This window comes from Alosa sapidissima, chromosome 5 (genome assembly GCF_018492685.1).
Source record: "Alosa sapidissima isolate fAloSap1 chromosome 5, fAloSap1.pri, whole genome shotgun sequence".
Taxonomy (NCBI): Eukaryota; Metazoa; Chordata; class Actinopteri; order Clupeiformes; family Clupeidae; genus Alosa; species Alosa sapidissima.
This window is the reverse complement of record NC_055961.1, coordinates 32,490,593-32,517,578: the sequence shown is the minus strand read 5'-3', so window position 1 is coordinate 32,517,578 and position 26,986 is coordinate 32,490,593. Positions and strand designations below refer to the sequence as shown.

At 45.5% G+C, this 26,986-nt stretch overlaps 1 protein-coding gene across 1 annotated transcript; it reads left to right on the top strand.

The window, feature by feature from the left end:
* Positions 1 to 1,912: 1,912 nt before the first annotated feature.
* adamts15a (ADAM metallopeptidase with thrombospondin type 1 motif, 15a) lies at positions 1,913 to 19,162 on the top strand. Its single transcript, XM_042092346.1, has 8 exons — positions 1,913 to 3,142; positions 8,979 to 9,111; positions 10,022 to 10,189; positions 12,628 to 12,914; positions 13,342 to 13,519; positions 14,090 to 14,265; positions 15,862 to 16,037; positions 16,200 to 19,162. The coding sequence occupies exons 1-8, from the start codon at positions 2,207 to 2,209 to the stop codon at positions 17,020 to 17,022; spliced, it is 2,877 nt and encodes a 958-aa protein (XP_041948280.1). The 5' UTR covers positions 1,913 to 2,206; the 3' UTR covers positions 17,023 to 19,162.
* The last annotated feature ends 7,824 nt before the right edge of the window (positions 19,163 to 26,986 follow it).

The window sequence follows — 26,986 nt, the reverse complement described above, 5'->3', positions numbered from 1 at the left end:
CACGCCCCCCCACTTTCAATAGCTCTGGTTTGACATACGGACTATTATTAACCAAGTCAGCACGCAGCTCGTTTGCGGAATGCGCAAAGTTACCCGAAGTATGTTTGGCTGCTCAAGCATTTCGACAGCCACGACTTCTTCGAGTAAACGTTGGAATAAAAAGTAGCAGCATAACTTGGGTGATACATCCAAGCCAATAGGTCCATAAAACCTACAAGAACCAAGCCGCAACTGGATATAGATCGTCACCTGCCGGTCTTTAGAGTACTAAGCAGGTCAATAGATTACATAGTGATTAAATTTCACCACCACTAAACCAAAGAGTTGACAACGTTAAAAACGACTCCATACATATATGTAGCTCAAAACCCCTTTTCTACAAAAACGTTAGAAATCACTGGGCAATCTCATATGCATATGCATGTGAAGCCTACTTCTTGAGGGTGGAAAGATTCCTGTGGCAAGTTGCGTTATGTAACAGGTCTGTGCATCATCTAAAGAAAACAATAGAATATCCAGTCACCTTTAACAATGACGGGTAGATGTCATCCAGCAAGTTTTGATAGCCTAAGTTTTTTTAAGAGCAAATAAAAATAAAATAAAAAAAACATTACCTCATTTAACATACACTTGTTATTATTAGACACAGTTACCAATACGCAATTAAAAAACAGCAAGAAACAAGGAGCTTGCATAGCCTTTTTTCAATCGTTCGTTCTTCAATTCAAGGAGATGGAATGACATCCACAAGGTGGCACTATCACATTATTTTTAGTCAGTAAATGAGCAGATTGGAAACTGTGCGTCCTCCAAAGCAAGACACAGGACAAGCGCACAACGCACTGCTGGATATTTTCATGTTGGAAGTTTGATCACATAGCCTACACGAAACAAAACAAAAAAAATCTTGACATGACAGCTATTTTATGGTCTCAACCTATTTTTCTACCACCACGAGATGTCGTGCTTGTAACACATTTTTCTTTTCTGTTCTGCAGACTCCACTGCTCCAGGTGCGGCCAGAGTGCTAATAGCTTCAGCAATATTAAACAGATCACGTGGTAAGAAATGACTTAGGATGCAAAATGTATGTCAGTAATACAACATGATCATTGTAGATTGGACGACTGGTTTGAAAATGAGCTCATTAACGATGAAATGGCGAAAATGAGTAGCATGCGTAAGTTTCAATATTCATATCTGTCTACAGACCCCAATATATGTCACGTCTTATCATTCATAGACATATGAAACCAGATATTTATTTACTTGCAGAAGTAGTCTACTTCGTTGTGCCCTAAGCAAATGCGGGTGCAATGACTGTTGCTTTGTCCTACCCAGCACAGCCTGAAGTCACGGTCGCATCCTGTGAAGTACCTGGATTTTTTTTTTTTTTTTTGCAGTGTAGGATAGGGGCTGTAATATTCCCACCACAGAGGTATCTTGTGACGACAGTGGAGTTCTCAGACAAACACCTCTGATTTAACATTTGACAGACACCTGTGGGTAACATGGAACTGTCAATAGTCTAGGCGCGTCTTTGCCCAACCTTGATCTGATTTACAATGTCCTCACATGCAGTGATTATGTGGAGAGAAGTCTTAAGACAGATAGATGGGTTGTGTCAGTGCTGGTGACGGATCAAGAAGTAGCTATTTACTTTTATATACTTATCCCACACATGTAGTAAATCTCTGCAAATGTTGGAAATATAATTATTGTTAGACATGAAAGATTTTTTACTAAGTGAAAACTGGTCGCTTGCAATGTCCTGCGTAGGTTGTCGCTCAGTGGATGCTTCGCGCTCCCAGAACAGGCAAAGTGGGAGGGAAGCACATTTATTGCAGCACGCGAGTGATGATGTTAAAGCTTGCAGAGCTACAAGTGGTTGCAAGGCTAACCTTAACCTGAGAGGCATACCCAATGAGCTCTCCGAGCACCTCCCCAAAAACTCTGATTACAATCCCTTAATGTTTACACATGACGCGCAAGCATAAAGTCGACAGAGGGACAGAGTCGCCACAGCATACAGGTAGAGCAAGGGAATGGATCTTTCGCTTGGAAATTTTGCAATGAGAGGACGTTCAAAGGCAACTTTTTAGACTGCAGCGTCTGGATTATCATCGCGGGTTTTATTTTTTTATTTTGCGATTTCCTGCACGAAGTGCTCTCAGATTTTTGATAACTGTTTTCACTCATCAGCACAATGTTTATAAGGACAGTTATTCTCATGAATTTGCTAATTGCTCATTGTGACATTGTTCTTTCAATGCAGAGTGAATTTTGCTTCCCTGCACGTCTCGATCAACCTCATTTAGGGAATAATAATTTTGTTAAAAACGACAGGGAGACATTTCCTCAAAACATTCTTATCAAAATTAGTGCATTTGAGCAGGATTTTGTTCTCGATTTGCATCCAGATTCAAGTTTCATTGCGCCGACTGTCACCGCGCAAAGCGATGTTGAGAGCGCAGAGCTGAGCCGGTGTTTCTATTCCGGTGATGTCAACTCTGAGCGGTATTCTTACGCAGCAGTTAGTCTTTGCAACGGCTTGCATGGTGCTTTTGGCTACAATGGCTGGGAATATTTTATTAAACCTGCGATGAATGACACGTCTACGGGAATCTACTGGAGAGATGAGAGAACGCATGTTATCCGACGTCGGACCAACGCGAATCTCAGTGGCAACTCCACATCCAGGTGCGCTGTGGACTCTGCCTTGAACCAGGATGCAACGCAATCACTGGAGAAATACAAGCACTTAAAGGATCTTAATGCGCACAATATGACTGAAACTGTGTTGAAGGGCCGGTCGAAGCGATTTGCCTCTATTCCGAGATATGTCGAGACACTGGTTGTTGCCGACGAGTCTATGGCTAAATTCCATGGAGATGACCTCAAACATTACCTCCTGACCCTGATGTCAGTAGCGGCCAGGCTTTACAAGCACCCGAGCATACTCAACTCCATCAGCATCGTAGTTGTCAAGTTTATGGTGATTAACGAGGCTGACAAGGGACCTAAGGTTTCTGGGAACGCAGCGATGACACTGCGTAACTTCTGCACCTGGCAGAAGAAGCTGAACAAAAACAACGACAAGCACCCAGAATATTGGGATACTGCCATCCTTTTCACCAAACAGGTAAGATATCCGCACAGTTCAGTAGGGGGTGTTCTTTTATTTATTTATTTATTGTTGAATGGTATAATCTAAAAAAGGTAATTATTTTGTGTACCGAAAGACCCCATGGTCATCAGCCTAAAGTTATGATGATTATGTTGTGATAATATGATATTATGTTATGGTGGCCATGTAGTGTTTGTTTGTGAACATTTGTCACCCTGTCATCACAAAATGAAATGAAAATCTGCTATTCAACAAGATTGTATAGAATGTTTAGCAGAACAGGTGTGATGGATGTGCAAAAAGTCGAGTGAGGCAGGTTGCAACAGGAGCATCAGGTTCATGGGGTCTGTTTTATGTGCCCTGGAGAAGGTCAAAGGTCAAACATGACCCCGGGATGCTGCCGTCTGCAGGTAATTCACTGTGTGGAAGAATGCATCTGTCAGACACTCACCATAAAATCAATCACTCCCTCATTCTATCGGTGTCCTGGAACATGTTCACCCTGGTAGTGAGCCAGGACCTTGATGGATGTGGATTGGAATGGAACAGTTGGAAGACTGTTTTACATGATGAAAACATATCATGGGGTGATCTTGAGATTCATTCCCAAACTCAGGAAAAAGTGTCTAATGGTGAGTAGGTCATCACTTGTAACACTGTAAGAGGGTATCTTCAGGGTCTAATCTGCCTCCTGGCAAGCCAAAGACGTATCAGTCTCTGTGATTGATGCTACAATGTTGATAATTGTCTTGATGACAATCATGGCATTCCTAGAATCTAACCACATGCTCCATCACGGCTGGTAAATTTGATTCATAAGCACTGAGACTCTCATGGTTACTAATCAACTTCTTTCCATAAAATCAGACCATGGTGAACATCTGACCAATGTTAATCATTGGGACCACCCACTGTTTTCAAAATGAGTAATTCCACCAGGGGGGTTCATTTTCCCCTTGTTGTCTTCCTTGGGGCCTGCTAGGTTTTTGTGCAAGGGTCCAAAGTTACTCCCTAAATTCCTTCAAGTATTACTACCATAAAATAGAGCTGGTCTGACATTCGAGTGACTTCAGTGTTTTACATTTTTTGGTTTAACACATCACAAGACTGGCCAAACAATACAGACACACTTGTACACATGTGTACACCCTTCTAATATGGCACTGAGCAGCATACTGTTGGATACAAGCTATAAGCTGTGGGCCTGTCTTTTTATTTGATACTGTTCACACCATGATAAGCTACGGTGGACATTGTATAAATCTCAAGAACATAATTCCCTACCATCTACATTCAACTGCTTGACACAGAGCAGTATCAAATTAGGTTGCTTGATGATGCTAATGGCCTATGCTTCTTGGCAGTGACACAGCATGTCATTGGAAAGGATGTATTCAATAGACTTAGTCTGATAATCACAGTCATTTGTAGGAGCCAAATGTAGTGCTTAGAACCTAATCTGCCAGTGGCTGGTGGTGATGTAGCTCTCTGAGGGGTGCAACAACAACGGGAAGTGTCCTGTTTCTGCAAGGATCTTCCCCCAGCCCAGCTCCAGCTGTGAGTGATCTAACTTTTCCCCTTCGCGTTCTCCATCCCACTGGCTGTCCCCTCTGAGGAGGCCTGTTTCCCATTATGAATGTTCCTGGAGGGGCTAGTCAGCTGGAGCGAGAGCCTCTGGAGCCCCGGCGAGAGAGAAGAGCCTCCAAATCCCACAGGTCCCTGGCACACCTGCCCTCGCCCCACCACACAACGCCCTCGCAGCTCAGCTGTGGCCCGGGGGAGCAGCATCGCGCCGCGCCTCTGTAGAACTGGAACATTTTCCCTTGTGTTACCATACCTTCCTTTGTGCCTGTGTGTGTGTGTGTGTGTGTGTGTGTGTGCGTGTGCGTGTGTGTGAGAGAGAGAGTGAGTGTGTGTGCGTGTGTGTGTGAGAGAGAGAGAGAGTGAGTGTGTGTGTGTGTGTGTGTGAGAGAGAGAGAGAGAGAGTGAGTGTGTGTGTGTGTGTGTGTTATGATTAACTCATGCCTCATCTTTGCAGTGCATGTCCTCCAATACTCCCAGGGTGTTTTCCATGTTATGAGAAAGTACGGCCACAAGTTCACACACTAAATGCAAATGCATTGAACGGCTCCTGGAAGATATGGGGAGCATGTGGAAAGTCATTCATGCTTGGAATCCAGCTTGGGTCAAGTGTGACTGTTGGGGCGTTTTTTTCTGGAGAGGTTGCACAAGGTTCCACGTCTTTGATGCCCTGCATCGAAAGTCGAAATATCTGTGGTTTTGGGTGTACACCCTTTCTCAACCCACACACACACCTTTATAGAGTTCTTGGTCACCACCAGATTAGCACATAATAAAGAAAGCTTTGGGTGCATTGGCAGTGCTGCACGTTTGGCAGTGCCCCTGCATAAGTCATTTTCTCCTTTTGTACCTGTTCTGGAAAGCGGTAGTGTGTGGAAAAGGACTCCTGGTGATCCATCTGAAGCCACGTCACCCAGAGTTGTAACTGTAAATGCTTCATAAAAACCAGCACAAGCCAGTTCCGTAGCTAAACAATTAACAGTGGGGCAGGCATGGAGACAAAGAGTAATGGTTCCGTCATGAAGAGCTTGTTACATGGACACCATTAAGAGGTTGTCAGTGTGGTAAGGCACGACTTTGCATGCTTGCAGTCCTGTGGTTGATTGATTTTATGTGGATTTTATGTGTCACAGGCTTTGGACTCAGATTACTGTTGAATACCCTGTAGTCAGGTGGTGGGTGGATTTTGGCTGTTTGGAGAGAATGTGTGTGTATGGGGGTGAGGAGAGTTAAAGATTTATCTGAAAGAAAAGAAGAAGAAAGAAAGAAAGAAAGACACAAAGAGAGGGAGAGAGATAGAGAAAGAAAAGACAAGTCCAGAGAGAGAGAGAGAGGAGAATCATTTGAAGACCTAGCAGTTTGTCAATGCACACATGGAAGAGTTTGGATTTTATAAAGGCGTAATGAAAATCATATGTTTGCACCACTGGATGCCAACTGGGTCAGTCCCGCTGAAGGGGATTTTTTCCCGCCCCCAGTTGATTTGTGACTAGTCCTAACCACACCTGTAGGTGGTGGGGATGCAGGAAACTCTTTATGTAATCAAACAATGCATCATAGGTGAGGTCAGGCATTCCCACAAGGATGAATGACTTTGGGGGTTCAAGATTAATTTGCCTGGGCCACGGGCTTTGTCAGGGCTAATTAACTTCAGGCAGACGTCCAGAGGATCATGAAAGCTTGGGATTCTTTATGTCATGGAGGTAGTGTCATTAGTCTGGTATATTTTGAAAGCGATCCAAAGTACCAGACAGGTCACTTACCAGCTTTCAGAAACACTAGAGCACCATCCTGTCAAAGGCATTGCAGAAGTATTAGTTGATTTGTGGAAAGGTTAGTGTGGTATTTCCATATTCTTTTTTTCTCATGTTACTGTACTGAATCTGATGTATGGGTCTGACCCAGTGTTTCAATGTAGCAATTGGTATTAGTAACTGCTGTATATTTGGTCAGCAACAGGTTTAATGTTAAATGATAGAGCAACACAAATAATGCAGATAGAGTCTATCATGTTGTTTGTCACATGTGAAACCATGACATTTCTGATTATACAGTTCAAAACTGGCTTGAGTCTTCTTGTGCAGAACCAAAATAAACTACTGCCTAGAACAATTTTTCGATGTGCAGTCATCTCTTTGTGCAATGTTAAAAGGCACCACAGACATTCTTGCAAATGTCTACTTTTATAGACAAAAGTGAATCATATTTGACCCCCTTTACTTATAAGCCATCTGTATGAGTGAATAGTTAGATGGATGATCAGTTCACAAAAGCCTCTCATATTTTGCCATTATCCTGCATATAAAAGTTATGGTTTTCTTAAACTCAGTTTAAGCAAACCATAACTATATTATAAAAGTTACGGTTTGCTTAAACTCAGATCCACAAGGCATTAAAAGCACATTAATAAATGTTATAAAGTATTCATAATGGATCATAGCATCTGACATGTCTATAAATAGACTACACTCATAAAGTCCTACCCAAACATGTATTATGAAAACATGCATGGGGTCACATAATGGCTTTATAAAGGCCATTTGTTGAATAAACAGCATTTGTCATAATTTTACCAAGTGTTAAAATAAACATTATTTTGCATTCTGATTCTTCTTCTTTTGGTTTCTACTACATAACACACTATGAGTGCAGTCATCATTGCTATATATTAGTAGTCGTAGTATGGACTTGTCATGAATACTTTATATCACTTTATGAATGTATTCATAATGCACTATGGATACAAGGCTTACCAAAGTTACTTTCCCGGTCCTCCTCTGTTTCCACACCTTGGCCCTCATGTCAAACACTGAGCTAAGAATGTGGCTCTGTTGCTGCTGACGTATTTGAACTCTACAGCTAGCATTGGTGCAGTGGATTTTGGAGAAGAGCGTAACTTTTGGCTGTGGTGTTTTTGGCCTGTCCCCCCACAAAGGAGGTCAGGCATAAGCGTGTTTGGTTATTGTTTGTCCTTGGAGGTTCGCAGCTCGCAGTCATCTCAAAAGAAGCCAGAATTGCTGACTCTAGAAGTAGGTCACCTTTGAAACATTGCTTACTGCTGGGAAACAATGTATCTTTTTGTTAAGCAGCATTGTATATGTGCATATGTGTGTGTATGTTTCTTTGTTGCTGTTGATAACCACCCCAAACTCTCATATGGACATCTGGATTGGATTTCTCATTGGTCAACAACTGGAGTCCATGAACAATTTGTTACAGTGATTTTGATCTTCTCCTTGGATACACTTTTGAAAAGTTTGATTCATACTGACAGGTTGTGTGAAGCAGAGAGGCTTATGTGGTTTAGTCGTTTGATAAGTCATGTTTTCATTTAACAGATAAGTTGCAATGGCTAGATTGTAGGTGTAATTCCTAAAGCAGTACATGGCTTTTGTCAATATGATTTGGGCTATCCAAATAAGATAGTGTTTTTGGGAAACTGCCCATAGAAGGTGTGTCAACATGTCTGTTCTATCGTCAGGAAACCGTATTTATATCAGACAGCTAAATAAACATTTTTTTGAGAGGTTTAGTGTTAAACTTGGTGGTAAAAAAATATAGGTCAACTGGAAATTTTGCCCCTCAACTGCAACATTCTGAAGCAGCAGCATTACCTCATGTAGCACCAAAATCAGAAATAAATTTAACAGGCCATCTGGAATCCCTCTCTTTAGATGAGAAATGCTCAGAAACGAAATTCCCTTTTTTGGAGAGCAAATCTCTCTCTTCTCAATATGTTTTTGGTTGGGATTTTGGTCACACGTCAATAAATTCTATGGAAACGAGAGGCGCTTCCCAGAATTCCTTCAGAGTTTGATGAAATGGTGGTCAGGACTGGGCCATCCTTTGAACGCACCACAAAGTGACTCCTCAATATCTCTTTCATCACCTAAATTATGTGTATGGCTGTGTCCATTTGGGCATGTGTTGTGTGTCAAAGCCAAAGAGCTTATTCAATTGTTTTAGAATTTAGGGCCTTTTTAGTGCTGAAATGAGCAATGTACTCTAATCATCCTCTCTGTAAATATAGTTTTGTCTTAGCCACAATGATTATATGAGGATGAAATATCCACACAGTGGTCAACACTGACAGGTTAATGGCAATTGTAGGTCTCAACTCTCTGTTGTTATGATTACTCTTTTTTTTCTCAAGAGTTTTGGAGGAGGTCAGGTGCTAAATGAATTCAGATGGTGTTTCTGTGGCTGTCTGACTCCAGGCCAGCCTCCACACTCTGCAGTCAGGCTCAATCAGTGTCTTTGTCTGTTCCAGGACCTGTGTGGAGCGTCCACCTGCGACACGCTGGGCATGGCCGACGTGGGCACCATGTGTGACCCCAAGAGGAGCTGCTCGGTGATTGAAGATGATGGCCTACCCTCGGCCTTCACCACTGCCCACGAGCTCGGTAAGCCCTCTTCCTCTTCCTCCCCCTCTTGCTCCTCGCCCCGGTGAGCCCTGATCCCAAGACCTCCATGACTCCTCCACGCATGACTTTGACTCCCCAACACGTACATGGCCTTGGCTCCTCCTCGTGCTCACCCGACCGACCCAGTTCCCGTGGTTGTTTATTTGAGTTTTTGATTACGCTACCCATCCCCACCGCGTACAGACCCTTTCAACAATAAAAACAAAAACAATGCTTGAACGTTCTATTTGGGCCCCAATCTACTTCTTCTGCATTAAGATAACATATGGAATGTTCAAAAGGAAGTCTTGTGGGGCCAACTATGATGCTGATAATTGAACTCTCTTGAAAGGGTCCATACACAACTCCTCCCCTGGAGCTCTCCCACCGGAGCTGCGGTCGGACCATGGAGCGAGCGACTAAACATTGGCATGTTTGGGGAAGACTCCAGGACTGACTCATGATGAGTGGGAGTCAGGGAGGGGTTGTGGGCTGGAGGCGGGGGTGAGGGTGAGGGTGGGGGTGGGGGGATGCAGATGGAGGATCAGTGGAGGATCAGGGGAGGGGAGGAGAGGAGAGGGGAGGAGAGCAGAAAGGGCTGCTAGGGGCACCGCAGAGCTGCTTCTCATGCATGTGGGATTACTGCTGACAAGACAAAACGGAAAATTGGCACCGGTCCCCCGCGCTGACTCATGACTGTGGGGAGACGGCTGACCTGATTCACACAAAAACAAGCCCCGGAGGCCCTGCACTGCCGCTTGGCTCTCACAGGCGACGGCCGAGGGGGGATGCGGCCGGCTGGCTGACTGATTGCCGAGGCTCATCTGTCCTCCCTTGTTCTTTTTTTATGTCTCATCCTTTTCTCTCTCTCTCTCTCCCTCTCTCTCCCTTTCTCTCTCTCTCCTGACAGGCCACGTCTTCAACATGCCCCATGACAATGTGAAAGCCTGTGAGGAAGTTTTCGGGAAGCTGAAGGACAACCACATGATGTCCCCCACACTGATCCAGATCAACCGCACCAGCCCTTGGTCACCATGCAGTGCGGCCATCATTACAGACTTCCTGGACAGTGGACACGGTGAGCCTTCATAGCCTTTGTGTTTAGTCAACTTGACTTTTTTAAAACGTTTTTATCGCTGACGAGGATGGAGAGCAGTGGTGACCCTCAGTGACCCCTCAGACACATTCTATTTTCTCTCCTCACAGCTTCAGGTTAAGCGCCAAACACAGCCACTTAAAATAACACGTTCCTCTGGAAGATGTAGTTGTGGAGTTCCCTCCTCCGACAAGTAGCTGTGGAAAAAATCTCAAGCTCCGACCGTCATTTGCTCGAGTTAGCTTCCCTGAAACAAGGCCGTGGCACGAGTTACGAGGTGTAATATCCACCATGAATGTTGCTTGAGGTGAGAGAGCATAGCAGACATGGGTGGCTCCATCATAAAAACTAGTCATGCATAGGACGCTCCCACACAATTGGCACAGCGACACCTCCTGCCCAACTAAAGCAGGGGAGTTTGACCTTCCTGAAGATGATTGCAGTAGGGCTGTTCTCCTGACTCAGGCCAGCCATGCTGTGATGCGAAGCTCTGCAGTCTCTCTTCCATGGCCACTGCCAACCAGGGCAAACCACCATGTCTGGCTCCCGATCTCGGCAATTTGGGGAGCGCATGTGACGAGCTGTTATTTTCGAGGGCCTCCATCTGTCTGAAATTAGACGGGGTTATGACAGGCAACCTGCTGCGGTTGTGGGTCCTGCTGGCAGCTAGGTGTAGTCCGTCCGAACTTTCTCACGCAGGTTAAAATAGCATCTTGGCCGGGTCAGGTTTTTTTTGTGTTTGTTGTTTTGCTCTGATAGCAACAAGGGGAATGTGATTGTTGCACCTCATTACTGCCACTGCGGAAAGTCGTAAAGAGAAATGGCCAGACACACAAACACTAACACACACACACACACACACACAATCACTCACACACACCCAGACAAGCCCTTCAATTTGTACGGAAGTGCAGAATGATATATCAGATGTTGAGATAGAGTTGAAGAGTTGTGTGAGTATACCTCCTCTTAGTTTATTCAGTATCAACATTGTATGATAATAAACCCTTCTCACCACAAATCCTTTGGTGATATTTCATTACGGTTTCTTAAAATAAGCTTGACATTCAAGAGCACTTATTCACTGAAAGGGTCATGTCGTGTTCATTCTTATCAGTGAAATCCAGCACTGTGCATGGAGTCTGTAGCAAAGGTTGTTCTGCCCTCTCTGGCCAGCTGCCTTAGCCTGGATAAGCAGGATAGCGGTCAGTATAAAGGCTGAAAGAGTTGCTGTCTGTGAACCAAAAGAATGATGTCACAGTTGGGCTGTTTAAATCAATCATTGAATCATTGAATGATGTCAACATTGTGCAGAGTATTCATGAATTCAGAGACAAGGAGAGTAGTGAAAGAGAGAGAGAAGGTCTATGTGGCGAGAGAGAGAGAGTTGGCGAGAGGGAAACTGTGTGTTTATATACAGTAGGGTGTGATGGGCAGGAGGGGTGTTAAAGCAGTACAGCTTTTAGAGGCGTCAAGAAGGCATGTCTTGTCTTCAAAGAGACAAACATCTGACAGACACTGGCTAAGATGCCATGGACTTCGTAGTGTAGACATATGTTAACACCATATGGGAGCCTCTGCACACACACACACACACACACACACACATAAGCATACAGGGATTGTCTGATGTTTGAAAAGAGAGAGGGAAAAGGCAAACATTTGTCTGACATAACTGTTTATTTGAACAAAGGCTCAAGAGGAAACCGCAGATATCAGAACATTTTTACAGGCATAACCCAAGGCCACACAATCCCCCAAGCTTATTATTCAGCTCTGCTTTTTTGCTCTTGGGATCAATCCTTTGAATTAAGAACAATATACAACATAATTACAAAATATAAACATTGAGTGAAACATTATGGTGTTCCGTTTTATGACGTTTACTTAAGTAAGCAATATGTAATACCCTGTAATAATACTTTAAACACCACCAGCACTTTTCATAAAAGTAGATACTATTTCACATTTGAAGTGCAAACCTGACTGTAACCAAAACCTCATGCAGCAACAACATGCATTAACATAAGTAAACTAAGTATAGGTTAATTGACTATTAAATACATTTATTAAGGACACTTAGTAATGTAACAGAGAGTTAGGTGTGACCTAAAATTTATTTTGGAATTAACATCAAGTCTATAAGCAAAATTATACATTTTGTATGTGATTGCATTATTAATCATTAAGCTGTAATAAAGTGAATATCTACTATACCCTCTTCAAAAGATCATTTGTGTAAATATGAATTGACATTTATGTTAATATATGGCCAGTGGTGCTATGAATGGGTTGATACTGTACTTCAGTAATACTATATATGTTATACTGTATTTAGAATAACACTGAGTGACGTGTAGCCATAAATCCACATGGTATGTGATTGGTCCACAGACTGAGCCTTCCTTATGTCTTTGCAGGTGAGTGCCTGCTCGACCAGCCGCAGAAGCCTCTGGCCTTGCCTGAAGTGCTACCCGGCGTTTCCTACAGTCTGGACCGCCAGTGCGAGCTGGCCTTCGGCACTGGCTCCAAGCCCTGCCCCTTCATCGAGACGCCCTGCAACCGGCTGTGGTGCACGGGCAAGACCCGTGGCCAGCTGGTGTGCCAGACACGCCACTTCCCCTGGGCCGACGGCACCGCCTGCGGCGATGGCAAGCTCTGCCTGCGTGGCGTCTGCACCGAGAAGCAGGACATCACAAAGATTAAGGTGAGTGGACTGGAGGGATGTCCACCCAACAGGTTGTGGGACCTGGACACACAATGCATGCATGTGGTAAAGGCTAGAATACTTTGATTATAAAGCAGACATGCTAGACTATACAATCTGACATTTTACTGGAAATTCATGCTTCCACCCGTCTCTGCGCCACTTTGAAGTCAATTCTGTGCCTGTGGCTCCTTCCAGCAATCTCATTGTCATGAGACGTGTTTCCTGGAACTGTCACGGCAGTGTGATATTAGCCAAGTGTGTATTACAGAGAGTCAGCGCGCCAATGCCTACTTGTTACCCACTACCCCCACAGAAACAAGGTTTTCTTTGGCACGTCACTAAAACACAAAACTTCTGTGATGAGAAGAGAGAAGCCCAGCACTCAGTGCTGACCCGTCCAGACACGTTTCTCGTCTCTCCTCAGGTGGATGGCCGATGGGGGAAGTGGGGCGCCTTTGGAACGTGCTCCAGGACCTGTGGAGGTGGGGTGCAGCTGGCCAAGAGGGAGTGCAACAACCCGGTGCCTGCCAACGGGGGCAAATACTGCCAGGGCGTGCGGGTCAAGTACCGCTCATGCAACCTGACGCCGTGCCCAGACACAGGTGAGGGCCCAGGCTCCCAAATAACCCCAAGTTGGCTTTTTGGTTGTTGATGTTGTTGCGGACATGTTGGTATTCGCCTTGAACTCAGACAGCCCTCATTCATAGGAGAAAGTTGCCTTGGATGACCTGATTGGACAAAAAGTCAATTTTCCGCAAGTGGAAAAGCCTATTCGGCCTTTTGCTCATAAAAAGTAGGCTGATTTGTATGGCTGTCAGTTTATCTGTGTGTGTTTTAACTGAAGAATGCCATTTATGTGGCTATATCACAGTAATGGTTACCTCATTAAGCTGACAAAATGATTTCAAGGTTTAAGGGTGAGACATATATTTTTTTGGCCTCCTATTTGCATAAACTACTAGCAGCAGGAACCCAGCAGGGAAATATGAGGTTGCAAATATGTCTGGTTTTGCCCGCAGGTTGCTAATGGAAAAGCTTGAGTAGTTTATAGATTCAGACTGACAGAAAAGATTGCGGTGACCTTAACAGGACCTCACATTCCCCCCTTGAGTTGCGGTGCTGGTGCCCTTTGACCTCTGTATTGCTTGACCTGTCCTTCCTCCTCTGCACAGGCAAGAGCTACCGGGAGGAGCAGTGTGAGGCCTTCAACGGCTTCAGCCTCAACACCAACCGTCTGACTCCGTCCGTGGTGTGGGTGCCAAAGTACTCGGGAGTCTCGCCCAAGGATAAGTGCAAGCTCATATGCAGGGCCAATGGCACAGGCTACTTCTATGTCCTCGCCCCCAAGGTAAGCAAATTGACACAAATTCTCTTATCCATTCTTTTTTAAAACTGTTTACATATCCTGTTGCTTGTTAACAATCTTATAGTTGTCACAGCCATGAGGAAATTGGGCTAGAACGGCCAACACTGGTTCAAGCTGAGGTCAAATATTCAGCCAAAACTAGCATGTACTGTAATTAGGACTAATTGAGCTTGATGACTTATTACTTGCCCCTAATAAAGATTGTTTATGACCTGTCTGACGTCCTTTGGACGACAACAACTAATCTTTGTTGCAGTTTTAAATGCATTACAAGTAGTAAGTGAACTGTTTACAACAGTACCTGCTTAGATCTACTTTTTTCCCCGCTACAACAAACTGCTGAACTGCATTTTAGTGGGCCTCTATGTTAAACAATTCCTTGGACATAACCCATCTGGAAAAATATTTACAAACTCCCTGTTATTAAATCCAGGACATCACCGATGATGTTTACTAGAGAACTAGCAAACAAAATTCACTTTGGCAGAAAAGAAAACAATTATGAGAAATTATGGAAGCCTGTGAGAGTCTTCCGTTGCACGTGGATAATGCACTGTGTGTCTGCATTAATGATACAAAACCTTTGGCAGACACATCTCCTTCACATGCACGTGGAAGCCATAGCTCCTTCCTTAAACAGGACTAAGAGTTGATTAAGAGACAAACAGAGATGGAGAGAGACAGAAATAGTAGGAGCGTCAGCTGCAGTTGGCTGTGTAAGATTGTGTAAGTAGGCGAACTCTATCATGAACAATGGGGAGAGGGGCTTGTGTATGTGTGTGTGAGTGTGTGTGTGTGTGTGGGGGGGGGGGGGGGTGAGAAGAGAAAGATGAGAAGAATCAAGAGAAAAACTTAGAATCAGAGGGAGGGGGAGGGCTACATCGTTCATAGATACAAGGGTGAGGAGTGAAACTTTGCAGCAGCATCAGAGGTATGTGGCTTCAGCCTAGCCTGTAGAGGAGGAGGAGGAGGAGGAGGTAGGGGGGGGGGGGGGGCAATGTCAGGAGATGGTGACATAGAATAGGGGCCCTTGATCTCAGATCAGTTGGATGAGGGCCACGTCATGCCCAAAAGAGAGGGCAATCCACCACTTTGTGGACCAGGAGAGTGAATGCCGCTCAGCTAGAACAGGCAATAGAATATGGATCTGACTGGGTACTGTTAAGCACAGCCTCGAGGAGATGGGCATGCCAAGAGTTGCCCAAGCTGAGCTCACTGACCCACTGCTGAGCTGCATGGGCTTCACACTTTCGTCCCACTCTGACCTTGGCACGCACATGCTGACCTGGCTGACCTCACAGGGGTGGGATGCGATTGGCTTGTGCCGTGCGAAACATTTGTAAACTCCTAATATTTCAAAGACACGACTGGGAGACTAGCCACATATCTGTGCACAGACAAAAGGAAATCATTTCATAAAAAAAGTCAAACTGTTGGCCGGTTATGTGAAATGTAGCCAGACGCCGATATTTGGAAAGGGGTCATATTTGGTATGTGAGCTTCACAAATCCTCTGTGGCATCTCTGAAAAATGTAATAAAAGGGAGATATCATATCTGCTGTCCTCTCCTCTCCGCAGGTGGTGGATGGTACGCCCTGCTCCCCAGATTCCTCCTCGGTTTGTGTCCAAGGAAAGTGCATCAAGGCTGGGTGTGACGGCAAATTGGGCTCCAGCAAGAAATTCGACAAGTGTGGAATCTGTGGGGGAGACAACCGAAACTGCAAGAAAGTCTCTGGCCTCTTCACAAAACCCATGTGAGTGAACTCAGATGCGCTCACACCCTTTGGCCCGATTCGCCTGTAACCTCCCACTGCAACTGACATATTGCATTAGTCATTTCCCTGCTAAGTCTATAAAACATCCTGACGTAATGTTGTGTGCTCTGCTTTTGTGTGTGTCACCTTCGTTTCCCACAGACACGGCTATAACTTCGTGGTCATGCTCCCGTTGGGTGCTGCCAATGTCGACATCCGGCAGCGCGGCTATAAGGGCATGGTAAACGACGACAACTACCTGGCGGTGAAGAACAGCAAAGGCGTGTACCTGCTGAACGGGAACTATGTAGTGTCGGCGGTGGAGCGGGACATCCTGGTGCGCGGCAGCCTGCTCCGCTACAGCGGTACGGCGGGCCTGTCCGAGACGCTGCAGGCGGTCAAGCCGCTGGGCGAGGCGCTGACGGTGGAGGTGCTGTCCGTGGGGCAGATGACGCCGCCGCGCATCCGCTACTCCTTCTACCTGCCGCGCGAGACCAAGGAGGAGCGCGTGCTGAAGAAGGAAGGCCGCACGCGCGCCCAGAACAGCGTGCTGGCCGAGGATGGCGGCGGCGGCAGCGACGGCCCGAGCAAAGCCGGGGACATTCTGAAGGAGAAGCTGTCGCCGGCCTTCACCAAGCAGGAGCCGGTGCCGCCGGGCAAGTGGCAGGCCTCGGGCTGGGACGAGTGCTCGGTATCGTGCGGCGTCGGCTTCCAGCGGCGGATGGTGCAGTGCCTGGGCGGCGACGGCGGGCCGCGGACGGACTGCGAGGCGGCCCAGCGGCTCAGCGCGCTCCGCTCCTGTGGGGACCCCTGCCCAGAGTGGGACGTGGGCAGCTGGTCCCCCTGCTCCAAGACCTGCGGCAAGGGCTTCAAGAGGCGGCCGCTGCGCTGCACCGCAGGAAGGGGACTGTTGTTGCCGCGCGAGCACTGCGTGGGCCAGCGCAAGCCGCAGGAGCTGGACTTCTGTTCACTACGGCCCTGTTAATGACCTCTATCCCCTCCCTTGCCCCATCCCCAAACCACCACCACATATGGACTTGTCATTTTGTTAAATGATATATTCAACAAAAAAAAAGAGAAAAGGAAAAAAGAAAAGACAGAAACACTAAAAAAAAGAAAACAGAAAACGATCCAGAACTGTGTTCGTTCTGGTGCATACATTTTCGCATCTGCCTGCAACAGGGATAGACACGAGGATGATAAAAACAGACAGCCTTTGAGAGGGGCATGTGAATAACAGACAGGAGGAGGAGCGAGTAACAAAGCACAGAGGTAAAGTAGAGCGCGGAGTCATTGATGTTGATTTCAGATTTCAGCACACCAAAGTCTACCTCTGGTTGTAACAGGAGAAAATTATGTTCTTTGCCCATATTTTTTTCTGCCTGTAGAAACCAGCAGTTTTGTTCACAAGTCTAACAGTGCCCAGAGCCTAGTAAGAAACTGAGGTATCATCTTAAATCCAATCCATTCTAGAGATATTTCCACAATGTTGTAGGAAGTGCATTGTGATGCTATAGTAACCATCCAAGAAGTTAGTTTTAGGTATTGAGTTAGTATGGTCCTATTAGCTGCTGAGCCATAACCCTTGGAACATTCTACTCCTGTGAGTAAATTCAGTGTCAGCAAGTAATCAATATGGAGGGACAACAGCAGCTTTGTGTGCTATCATCTTCTCAAACATAAAAAAATGGATTTGGTGTATTTCTGGAACATTCCTTTAAACAGATAGGAGTCTAAGTGAATGCCATTGTACTGCAAGTCTGGATGCAGTGGGTACTTGTTCAATACTCTCTGGTTTGTGATGGACAGAGAGAGATAGCTGTGGCCTTCTGTGACTGGGACAGGGTAATATATTAACAGGGTTGTGCTCACTGCCCATGAAGGCTCTTTCACTCCACGAGTTAATGATCTCATAGAAGGGGCCGATGGAGCAGGAGTTACTTGCTTCAGTGGTGTCGGTCATGCATTTGGGTTAACTGAGCTTCAAACAGCTCGGCTAATAAGAACATTCAAAGTCCTGGAGAGTGCTGAGAGTTCAGTCTTTTCCCCAGAGGTTGGGGAGACTGTGCAGGCATGAGGACCGTGTGTATGTACACACAACGAACCTGAGTGTATGCCTCGGCCATTTCTCCATGGCACTGTTTTGACATGTTATTGATAAATGGGAGTCCTCCATATTTGATCCCAGCAAATAAAACTGCAGAGCTAACCTTTTTGTGTGGTAGTATCACAAGACCTGACAAGAAAACTTCAAAGAGTAGAGGTCATGGAAAGAAACACAGACCAGACAAGCCACCCCAAATCCCCAAAGATGAAGCAGGTCAGGAAATAAACATTGGCTGCTCGGACGTCTGTGTTGTGTCACACAGCATGCTGCGCTAGCACATTAGCTCCCCGAGGATGACACCCCCATGTCCCTTCTATGTGCCTCATTCTCCTTCACCATCACTGAAACCCGGTGGGGCTCTCTACCTACCTAGCTGTAGATTGTAGCCAAGAGACATGCCATTAATCATCCGGTTTGAAGCCTCGGGTCCTCCTTGTCCCATTCTCAAAGTGTACTTAGCGGTTTGCTTTTTATCGGAATTGTCCTCTGCTCCTCCTCATGTTATTATTGAGCCAGCAGTGCAGCTGCTATAATCATGCCCTGTCTGGTACAGTTGCCATAGTAACTAAGTTATTACTAGTAAAACGTTTTTGAGAGGTGAGCGGTGGCGATAAGGCTGTACAGTGTGTATGTTTGGTGTCCACAGCCTTTGTGGTGAACTTGTTCTTTTGTTTCGCAGTTATTGAAATCCCTGTAATCCATCATACAGTACATATACGTTTTCATTTTTTTTGTGCGGTTCTTAAGAGGGACCACATCGTCCATCTAAAAGATGGTTCCTGTATTACTTGGAATGTTTTTATTTTATTTTCTTTTGCGCTTTTGTACTGCAAAAGATTTCAACGTCCTGCATGGGCTGCCTTGTATACCATGTATACATCCATCTGGCTGTGCACAAATAAGTCATGTAAATACCTTTTTATGTCTTGTTATTTTTTTTTTTGTTTACGCTGGCATTTTGAATGGTCTTGACTTAAAGGTATTTATTCCAAATAAAAAAAAACATTTAGAAAGTTCACTTCACATGTTTTTTTCTGTATTTCTTTCATGTTAACTTATGGGTGAGTTTTCATGACTCCTAGCACTACAAAATAGTCAATGAACAATGTAAAAAGAGGAGGCATATAGGGTCTTTGTCAAACACTTCATCAAGTCCTAGGACTCTCTCCATGGTCCTGTCATTAAAAAGATCCCCATATAGAAATAAAGCACTCGTTAAGCCATAGATTATGTCATAGCCTGGGTGTTATTAGCCTTCTTGTCAAATGTGTGTATTGTTCTATTGCATGACAAACAAAAGGTTTGTCATAAATTGTTTGTAAGAGAGAGCCAGCCAATCAGATGGTGGGAGAGGAGCGAGCGAACAAGTGTAAAAGAAAACAGACTGCTGAAGCGATCCTGCCCAACAGCTGGAAAAACCCATTCCCTGGCCATATATGGAAGCTTGACTTCATTAGGTGAGCTGTATACATAGCCATTGGGGAGAGCGGTGTCACGACTGAGCATTGTGATATTGAAGTGGACAGGGCTATTACATCAAGCTAAAGGCATTGTTTAGTCAGTGGCCATAAGAACGTTAGATTGGTCCTGACCTACTTAAGAAATGTTAGCCATGTAAAAGGAGAGCTAGAGGCCCAGTCTGCGTGAGATGTTTTGCTCTCGCCCCCAACTCCACTCCCTCCCCCCCGGTCTGTTCCCCTCTTGTTTTAGTCGTGTTTTGGCACGCTGTCTGGGCATCTGGCTTGGACGCATTCGTCCTTGACAAAACTAAACGGCTCTTCCTGCAGCTTTCAACTTCTCGCCCGGCTCCGCGTCAAAACACTTTAGGGAGTGGACGAAGGATTGTGTGTGTGTGTGTGTGTGTTTGTGTGTGTGTGTGTCTGTGTGTGTGCGGGGGGGGATGGGGGGGGATACGAGTGCTCTGAGGCAGCTTGTCCACATCTCCAGGTCCGTGCCTGAGGTCCTCATCCCAGCCTGGAAGCAGCTGCTCGGGGGACCCAGCCCTTAAGAGACGCGGGACAGGGAACGCCGCATCCTCAGGCCCTCACTTTTCTTCCATTCTTATCATAGCTCCATATTTCTTCGGAGCAGCCATTTGTTTTTCACGCTCGTAGACAATAGTGTCCGGAGCCAAGCGGACGGCTGCCAAAGGATGACAGGATGGAATGGGAAGAGTGGGGAAGTCACTGGAGGGAGAGGGGGAAAATACGATCTCACCGTTAGCACGCCGTTTCTGTATTTCCTGTCGAATGTGACTGACCCATTAAATCAGACTCCTTTACCCCAACTCTGTGACTCCCCTGTCTGTCTGCCTCAGCCACAGCTTGGGGAAAATAAGGACATTGGGTTTAATTTTGTCAAGCTTCAAATGGCTTAAACACTGATGGAATTAATTGTGGTTTGATGTGGGCAGTCTGTACGTGTCTGTTGCAGTGGCATTGTTAGTGTTGGGTTGGCACTGTTGGTGTCTTTGTGGCCTTTTTTTAGGACGAATTTGATCATGGTAGAATAAACGAGCGTCTCGTCTGGACAAAGACATCACACGCATGTGAGTGGGCATCTGTTTATCTGGACTACTTCCGTCCGTGATCTCACCGGCAGAGCTGTATTACTCAAAAAACCCAAAAATGGTGGTGACCATAGGAAGAAACTCTCTTTTCCTGTTTAACACTGAAGGATGTGTCGTGACCACTGCACTTAAGTTCCAGTATGGGTTTCACATTGAGCTGTCTGGAATGAAAAAAAGAAAAAATCTAAACTAAACAAAATACAAAAAAAAATATGACATTTATCTTGGACGACTCCTCGCCTCAGTTCCTTTAACAGCTCAACCCCCCCCCCCAGACGCCACTGTCACATAAAACACACTAGGCGCTGGGTTGTTCGAGGCCCTGGGACGGCTCTGGGTCACGGAGTGCGGGGCCTGACGACTAACTCTTAAACGCGCCCTTCTTTTATGGAGATGGCGGAGCTCGCTCGTACATCTCCACATGACAACAGGCTCTGTGGGCTGTTTGGAAATTGCCCAGTGGTCTCGCCATGCCATACCCCCGTGAGGCAGAAATACTGCCCTGCTTAGGCACTCTGGCTTAAGCCTCTGGCATGATTGATATGTCTGAGAGATGTGATCGAGCTGGCTGGGAATGCCGGTCTTTTCTTTTCCTCTCAAAACATGTTTACATCAGCTGATAGCAAGACACAAGTCTAAAAAAGGCCATGACTTTTGGCTGAGCTGACCAAAATGTGCGTCCTTCACAATGCAGGGTTGCCCAAACTATATCAAACAGAAACATGCTCTTTTTTTATTCAAGCACAAAGCTATTGTGCAGCAATGCAGGGTTGCCCAAACTATATCAAACAGAAACATGTTGTTTTTCTATTAAAGCACAAAACTATTGCACAGTAATGCATGGTTGCCAAAACTCTATCAAACCAAAACATGTTCTTTTTCTATTAAAGCACTAAACTATTGTGCAGCATTCACAGACTGCGCAACATTTATCCACACAATTTCACAAATATGTGTGGTTCAGCAGGGGAGTGGCTGTGGTAGGAGAGAGGTATTTGTGGCAATACAATAGCTGGCCTGGTTTACCTCCACTTCTAATAAAGATGGCAGAATCTCCAGCCTGAGGGTTTGTTCCCTGACCTCGATCCAGTTGAAGAATAACGGGAAGCCGCCCTGAGGCTCCCCCAGAGGAGGACATGAAGTGGCCCACAGACATCAAATTTATCTAAAACTACCTCGCTCGCTCGGAGGCCCGGCCCTGTGCCCTTCTTTCCTCTGTGTTTGATGGGAGAGGAACTCGTTTCCTCTGCTACAAAAACGAGTTGACAACCCACAGGAAACATCCGTTGTTGAGGGTCAGTAACCCCTTGCTTTTGAGCGCTTCTTTTCCGCGGAGCCACCAAGAGGGGGGGGGGGTGGCGGGGGGATACCTCCCAGGCCGGTCTCTCTCCCTATGGCAGGCACTGAGGAGGAGGATGAGGGGAGAGAGAGAGAGAGAGTCAGCATGTTTCACGCTGATGGCCACAGGGATGGCTCAGAACCAGTGCTGACTGGGTCATTAAACCTTCCAAAAACACCTCTTCCTTCACACGGCGCATTCCATGCCAACAGCTTTCATCCAAGGGCCTGGCGAACAAATGAATACCCACACCTCCAAGTTTTTTTTTCTTTTTCTTTACGGTCTCAGTAAAATGAAGAACATGAAAACAAAGTGAGAGGAGAATGTGTAGATGGGATTGTAGAGTGATTGATATTGATCGAAAACAGCCTCCCCACAAATCAGTAATGTGTCAGACTCAACAGCAGCAGGATACCCAGCCATGTAAAAAAAACATCCTTTACAACTATCATGACCTGATTATCTAAAAGGATGTGCTTCCTTTGAAACCACTTGTTGCCTTTAAAAAGCAATGGTTCATGTCCTTCATTGGACTGGTCACTATATCTAAGCACAAGGTATCCAAAACAAAAGGTGCTAAGGTATCCAAAACAAGAGGTGTTACAACGATGACATCACAGTAATCTCCAGGGAACCAGGAATTAGAGGAACGTTTCTTGTGAAACATCTTTCGGCACATCTTTCTAAACAGCTGTAGAAGAAGAGAAGTCTAAGTGTGAGCGTTAGTATGTTTATAATAAAGTTCCTTATTACGTCAAAAGGTTATTTGGTGTTCAATGGTCCTCCATCACTGTTATCAATGAGCTACATGTAGCTGGCATGAGTTCAAGTATGTTAACCATCCATAAAAACTGAATTATGAAGTGCTCAATTACGGCGGAGAGCCCCCCTATCTCAAGCCCCACTATAATCCTAGCAGATTCCTCCAGCCACTGGAGTTTCAAAGCTGGTGCCGGCTGCAGAGCGTGGGAACTGTTAGCAACCTAGGAACATGCCATACAAAAACCCCTCACACTGAAGGCACGTGACACCATCCTGACAAGCACACACACACCCATTCTGTTATGAGTGCACGTCCACTCACACTCACTCACACACACACACACAAACACACACATACATTCTGTCATGAGTCCACTCACTCACAATCACTAACACACACACACACATACATTCTGTCATGAGCACGTGCACTCACACTCACACGCACGCACGCATGCAGGCACGCACACACGCACGTCGCACACACACACACACACACACACACACACACAGACACACACACACACACACACACACACACATTCTAAGGCCTTCGTTAGAGGGTGTTTTCATCAATCCCATCCACAGTTCCTTGCCACCTTTATCCTTTAAAGCTATTCTTCTGCTGAGCTGCATTCAGTTTTGCACTCATTACCTCATCCGTCCTTTCAGTGAGACAGAAAAACAGTGTAACTGTGTAAGAAGGCTTTATCTGAGCTCTCAAAGCCACCCCCTGCACTGGTAAAGGCCAAGGGCAGCTGAGTGACAAGGTCAGGGCATGTGGACAAGGACAGGCCACGGCCCTGGAGAAGGGAGAGTGAGAAAGCTGCGCCAGAGTCACACAGAACAAGCGGACCGGAGCGTGAGATGGGCCAGGGTGGCATGGATGCACATAATTAAGCCCTGTGCACACTGAGGTTCTGTGTGTGTGTGTGTGTGTGTGTGTGTGTGTGTGTGTGTGTGTGTGTGTGTGTGCGTGTGTGTTTGTTTGGCATGGAGAAATTTGGTGCCAGGTCGAGAATGGCAGTGTGTTTGAGTGAGTGTAACAGATGGCAGGATGGTTGCTGCCCGCTGTACCAGTCGGTGTTGCATTCACCATTATCAGCAGAGAGAGACAATGTCACTCTGTGTATGATGCAAGGCGAGGCTCAGAAGGACCCCTGCAACAGGAGCTTCCCCCCATGAAACTGATAGTGTTACAGTAACTGCTGACAGCTTGCGCTCAGCTGTAAGTGCTGATATTTACAACACGCCACACCACAGAACGCTTAACTCTCTACGGTGAAAGAGAACCTATCAGCTCTGGCTCTGTGCCAGACAAGTGAAACGTTTACATCCCGTTCCCATTGGACGGATAATCAAGTGATGTGTGCGTAAAGTGCTGAGTTGTTCTTGAAGGAGTGTGACCGACATGACAATAAGCCATTTTAGACATGGGTATTTCATTTCGGATTTAAAAGCAATTACAGTCGACGTGAGTCCTTCACAGCATCATACCAGTGACGGCTCTCATATTCCATTAAATGCAGTCAGGAGGCTCTAAATCTTGACAATGAGAAGGCAGATAGAGCCGAAACATCTGCATGTCTTTATGGAGGCAGAGACAATCAGACTAGGAAGTGGGGAGTGGAGATATGCGAGTCAACGTTGCCCATTTGTTTATTTCCTCCCAAGCCACGAGAGTGAGGGAAATCCCCCAAATATGCATAAAACCGATCAAAACAGATTCATCATGTCACGTCATCTACGCCACAACAATCTCAGGCTTGTCTTTACCAAAAGGAATAAAGAAATAAATTGAATAAATAAAATAAATAAATAAAAGCACAGTCATCCTTCTTCTTTTAAAGTTATATCCACCTTTCTGCAAATGGAAGAGGCAAAAAAGGAAGTAACACAGAGAGCAAAGGAGGGGGGGGGGGGGGGGGGGGCTCAATAAAATATGATCCCCAAAGACAAGAAAAAAGCTGTGTGCCTGAGATCGAGGAGATACAAAAGTGTTAGTGTGGGGAACAGCATGAGAGGGGCCGAACGGAGTAAAGGAGAGAAAGGGACAGTGTGTGTGTGTGTATGTGTGTGTGTGTGTGTTGTGTGTGTGTGTGTGTGTGTGTGTGTTGTGTGTGTGTGTGTGTGTGTGTGTGCGCGTGTGTGTGTGTGTGTGTGTGTGTGTCAGGCAGTGGGGGCTAAGGTGTGTTTCCATTGGCTCATACCTGCTCTGGCTGTGTGACCTGCTTTCCCAGAAATTTCAGAGAACTCCTGCTCTGCGGTGCCAGCTGAACGGCTGATTCAGAGAAAAATGACCACATCTGATCGCCCTGCATCTAACCTAGTTCTAGCAGTGTACATTTTTCTCGGCGCCTATTGATCATAGGGGGGGGGAAATCATGCAAGGGGAAGTGCTTTGTTGTGGGCATGGTTTTGATTTCACATTGGCCACACACAAAATCACTCAACCTTCTCTCTCTCTCTCTCTGTTTCCATCTGAGTCAGCATATATGTTCACAGAAGAACATATATCTGACTGTGCACTCTACAGTATGTACATATAGCGTGCACAGCACAGACACACACATAACCACCACGCAGGGCATGAGACAGTTATAGAGTATAGATGCACTGAGTATGTGCAGTGAATTACTCCATATATGAGAGTGCTGGACGTTTTCTTCTTCTTCTTCTTCTTCTTCTTCTTCTTCTTCTTCTTCTTCTTCTTCTTCTTCTTCTTCTTCTTCTTCTCTGGGCTTCGACGACTGCAGTCCGTGGTTTGTGTGTGTTTGGGGTTGGGCCACGTCAATCTGGCCTGCCAGTCCGCAGGGACTGAGTTCATTACTCACTCGGCAAAACATCTTGAAGGGAGCAGAGAGGGGAATGAAGTCATAGGGCTGCACGATAAATCCCCAAAAGTAGACCCCTCTGCAGGAGCGAGGCTCTTTCCAACCTGTGGGGGATTCTAGTAGGGGGATTCCTATCTGGCGTTAGCCTACGTTTTTGCCTTTCGCCACTGAAAGACATAACAGACCTCGACACATGCAGTTTTCGTTTCAGCATCCGCCGAGGCCATTTCACTGCAGTCCAATGGTCCTAATAGGCATAACAGAGCAAACTGTTCTAGTCAGAGAGAAGGAATGATGTAAAAGAAAGAAAAGGGAGGAAGAGAGGGAGTATGATGGAGAGGCAGTTGGGAAAGAGCAAGTGGAAAACTTATAGTGGGTTTTCAATGAAGCCTTTCAGGGATGGTTAGCATACATTGCCTCTGGTGACTCGAAATCCCACTCCATTTGCTGGTTTAGTGAAATTATGGTCACTAATAGCTATCCTGTAATTTATGATTAAAAACAAATGATAATTTCCCAGCTTCGATGGCTCTAGGCAAAACCCGTTTCTTGGAACATGTGCTTCATCAAGGCTAGAACCAGGCTAATGCAAGCCTCCTGTAGGTTAACGCCCTTCACAGGGAAAAAGCTCTGGAAAATACATCACCCATAATCCCACTTTAAACACAGATCCACTCAGGTCATATAGAGCGTGTAATTCTCAATCTAAAACAGCTCTAGTGTGCATATGTATGTGAGTGAGTCTGTGTGCCCACAGCCAGTATGTCTGTACATTGACTTTGAGTCACAAATTAAGTCAATCATGTTTATTTTTGGATCCAGTCTGATGTTCAAAGATTACACTATGTACCCATGTCATAATCTTGTTATGACATATGTCATAAACGGTTATACTAATTAATGCCCCATGATGTAAAAGTGTAATGTTACCATAATCAGTAATTTCCATGACTGCATGATGCTATGATGTGGATTCATAAGTCATAATTTAGACTAGCAACATGAAATGGCAAATCATTGGACATGAGTGATTCTGATGTCTATGACATCTGCCATAACACGTTTATGACATGGTAATGGCAGTCCAGTGAAGTCAGGTTCAAGTTCATATTCATTTCCGATGGTGAGGTTTTTAGGGTTAGAGAAGGGAAGATGTGGTTCCATTGCTAATAAGCTGGTCATCAGAGAACACATGCGCATTACATGGCTGAAGTACTATAAACTATACATTATCTCAACAAAAAAGAATACCAATAGCCCTTTAACTCCAATTGTCTCTAACCAACCTAACTGTTTCCCTCCAACAATATTTTGTTTCAGGGATCTCAAGCCTCTAAC